This window comes from Cantharellus anzutake (assembly GCF_015039405.1).
Source record: "Cantharellus anzutake strain C23 chromosome Unknown EI90scaffold_31, whole genome shotgun sequence".
NCBI lineage: Eukaryota > Fungi > Basidiomycota > Agaricomycetes > Cantharellales > Hydnaceae > Cantharellus > Cantharellus anzutake.
In genome coordinates, this window is record NW_024066981.1 from 776,381 (window position 1) to 779,986 (window position 3,606).

General features: G+C 47.9%; 1 protein-coding gene across 1 annotated transcript; it reads left to right on the plus strand.

The window, feature by feature from the left end:
• Positions 1-224: 224 nt before the first annotated feature.
• On the plus strand, positions 225-3,127 carry EI90DRAFT_3290251 (uncharacterized protein; the record flags this gene model as incomplete). The annotated part of the gene is made up of 9 exons (XM_039067210.1): positions 225-628; positions 660-692; positions 771-1,131; positions 1,184-1,318; positions 1,372-1,573; positions 1,747-1,848; positions 1,901-1,930; positions 1,979-2,283; positions 2,898-3,127. Exons 1-9 carry the CDS (start codon positions 371-373, stop codon positions 3,125-3,127), a joined length of 1,656 nt encoding a protein of 551 aa, XP_038915004.1. The 5' UTR covers positions 225-370.
• Positions 3,128-3,606: the final 479 nt, after the last annotated feature.

The window sequence follows — 3,606 nt, forward strand, 5'->3', positions numbered from 1 at the left end:
AGGTAGGAGCACGAATTTCTCGTGGAGCGAAAATTTCCAAGTTACACAAATTTGAATCACGTATCGCGCAGTTCAGATTATGTAAGTCTAGTTTTGCATCCCAGTTTAGGACAGGCTCCTTCCCGGTCGCTCGCATGATTTCTCCGAGGTTTAGCCGCAACTTACGTTGCCTCCGAAACCAGCCGGCATTGTCCCGTTTGGAGGGAATGCATGTGGTCGCGTGATATATGAGTGATGGGGTATGAATGTGGTCAAACGGCGGTAGCACTGCCACCGCGCTTTAGGCTGACCGCATGCAGGCCTTCCGCAGATCCCGCCGTTTGGCTCATTGAAAGATGTTCCCCACGGCAGATGGCCTGTATCAACTCACATGAGCAGGACTCAGGAGCAATATTGTGCACACACAGAATATTTTCATCGAATCCCCGACATTCTCAGAATACAAATGTCGGCTTTGATCGTCGCCTACCAAATTTCCCGGGCGCCACCTAGAACTTCTACCCAGGGCACTGAACACTCCAGGCAAGTCAAACGGGGAGCTGGGGTGGAAATCGGCTACTGGATGGTTCCGGATGGATGTGGCCCACATAATGGGCAGGGATGGGCAGAATGGCAAATACTTTATTCGGTGTTTGTGTCTACAATGTTGCAGTATACAGGGTGTATTGAACGGGGCAGGAGAGGGTGAAACGGTGGGGATACAGGCAGCTACCTTTATGTTTGTTTAGCTTGATTAATTTGATGGATTGGATGCAATTTTGACCTAGCAGCCGCTAAGACAAGAGATCACCAGAATGTCCTCCCCCTTGCAGAATGCGTCTTCTAGCACATTTGACGCATCAATCCTCACCCTTCAGGCCGACTTTTCCAGTGGCCTCACCCTTTTGACAACAGCTCCCACTGCCAATGAATTCCTCAGAGCTACAGAGGGTCCATTTGCGGAGTTGAAAGAGCTAGTTATGCAGCATACTTCAATTGCAAACAGACCACGGTTTCAACCCCTCGCCCCCCCAGAGAAAATTTTGAAGGAGATTGTGCAGAAGATATGGGGTCATTCATCTGTTCAGACAGTTGATGATATTGGCAAGATTCTAGAGAACGGACACGTCACAGATGATTTGAGCCTCGAAGGTACATTTGTACCTATTGGAATGTTTAAAAACACTTAGAAGCCACTGCACAGTTTTTTTGGAAGCTTGCATCGCAGGCTATGCCAAGAAAAGGGAGAGGTCACCCCAAGAAGTCATGAAACGTTTCCGATTACACAATCCTTCTGAAGCGGGCCAAACGGCCTGGCAGGCATGGCTCAAGCTTCACTGTAAGTCTAGCCGTAATACTTGCAGCCCATATTTGGGACTAATTGTTTCCCAGCTGGAATTGATAGTCAAGAGGCTGCAAGGCTGCGTAAATCACACCAAGAAGCTGTTGAGAAGCACTACCCCGATTGCACGGCAGAGGCGAATGCATTTTACGAAAAAGTTCTGATACATTGTGGAGACATTGTTTTGTCAAAGGATGAAAGGGATGCTAAACCCAATGAAGGCCTCTATCTGTTGCAGAAGGTAACCGGAAAGTACGCTGCTCAGGTACAGTGGACAGGATTCTAGGGACTACTAGATTTGGTTCAACTAAGGCTTTGCGGTAGCTTGCCACACTCAGCACCATTCACCCCATTGGTGTGGCTGTAGTGGGATTCATAGCAGACAACACACTTTCCCCTTGAGACTCGACTATCACTTTTACTAGCTCTCTGATGATCATGGAAATGGTCAAAGCTATGGGCCTACCCCTTGCAGAGGATGCCGCATTGGCGATGAGAAACTTTTACGATGGAATAAAGGCATTCAGGTATGGGTTTATGTTTAGAAGGGTACTGTTGGCTTACTTGTATCCCCCTCAGCCCATATCAACCTGACGCCATCAAACAGAGGTATGAGTGACTTCTCCTTGCAGTCTGCACAGGCTGAAATTGCTGCAGAGACTTCCGTCATCATCTTGGAGCATTTAACAACTCCAAAATGTCTACCAGCGAGGTATTTGGGGCCTCTGGTCTCATGAAGTCCATTGTGACGCAGGCGAAGCAAAGCGTCCATTTCAGTGATGATCTGGACCGATATTTGGGTAACACTACTGCGAAATCAGAGGTTGAGTGTGATGCAGAGGATGTGGATTATCACACACCTTTATTGAAGATGAAGGAAGGCCTGAGCACTATAGACCAGGCATATGGGGCGCATACTGTTTGCTGCACTGATTGTGCTGGGAAGCTCAAAGCCATGATTTGTATGTCCTACTTTTGCAGCACTATCCGCTTTGCTCATTGGTGATGTCTACTTGTAGAGGAGGCGACAGGCATAATGGACCTTGGGCACAACTGGAGAGGCATCAACATACTTCCATTCTTGCTTGAACACCGTCTCCATTTTTCCGGTTGGCATCATGGTGTTCGACACCTAAACAGAGGGCTTCCATGTGATTGGACCCCACATGAAACTGCACGGTGCATGTTACAGTTCGATCATGAGGATCCGGTGCAGACCTTGAGGGTGGAACACATGACAGATGGTACGGTGAATGTCAATGAAACTCAAAAGGCATGACTGATGGGTATGGGCTTACCAGATGAGTACCTGTGAAAATACTAGCATAGTTTAACTCAGTCTCAAGCTGAATAGCATGGAGAACTAGTTAACATTACCTAGCGTAGTTTAACTAAAGATAACACACATTTAGATATGAAGGGAAATTAGAATGAAAGAAAGTACTGACCTCAGTCTCAAGCTGAATAGCGTGGAGAACTGAGGAAAAAGGAAATGAATAGAAAGAGCAGGTATGTCCGTATAGTCGGTAGCGGATAATTCCGCGATAATAGAAAAGGGAAAAGTATTCATTTACAGGTCAGGTGAAAGTCACCTGGTCAGAAACCTCTGGAACGCGCACTGCACTCCAACAGTACCTGAAGCGTGAGGTGTTACACTATGCACTGGATGGGAATGGCAACGTCAGTAAATATGCATTACCTCAAAATGAAGTAAGGAGAGCAGTTGGGAAAACGGCCATCATCCCGGCATCATCCCACAAACGTAAGGGAAGCACCCCAGACCCTACCACTGTGTCTATGGAATGAGGTTCAATTGGAGATGGCACAATACCCACCCCATCTCCTAAGCGAATCAAAAGGGGGTCTAGAGCCACACATATGTGCACCTCAACCAAACATCCTCGTGCGACACCTAGGGCCAAGAAACAGGCAAGGAAGACTGCCCTACTTGAGTGCAAGGCGTCAGGTCCACAGGATGAGGGAACAGTGCCTGAAACACCGCCCAAACACTCACCTGAACTGAGCACGTCTTCCTCGCCAGTAAAAATGGAGGTGATAGACCTAGCTGGATCTCTGCAGGCCGCACATCAAGCCCCCTGGCATGAATGTGGGCCGCGACTCCCTGACGAACCGGAAAATGACGTCTTCACAGCACAGGCCAGTAAAACGAATATGGAGCCGCCTACACCAATGGTCATCCTGCCTATTAGGTTAATCCATCCAACACCGCACAGTACTCCTGTCAAAGTTCAAGAGGCACCAAAGATCATAAATACTGGAAGCGC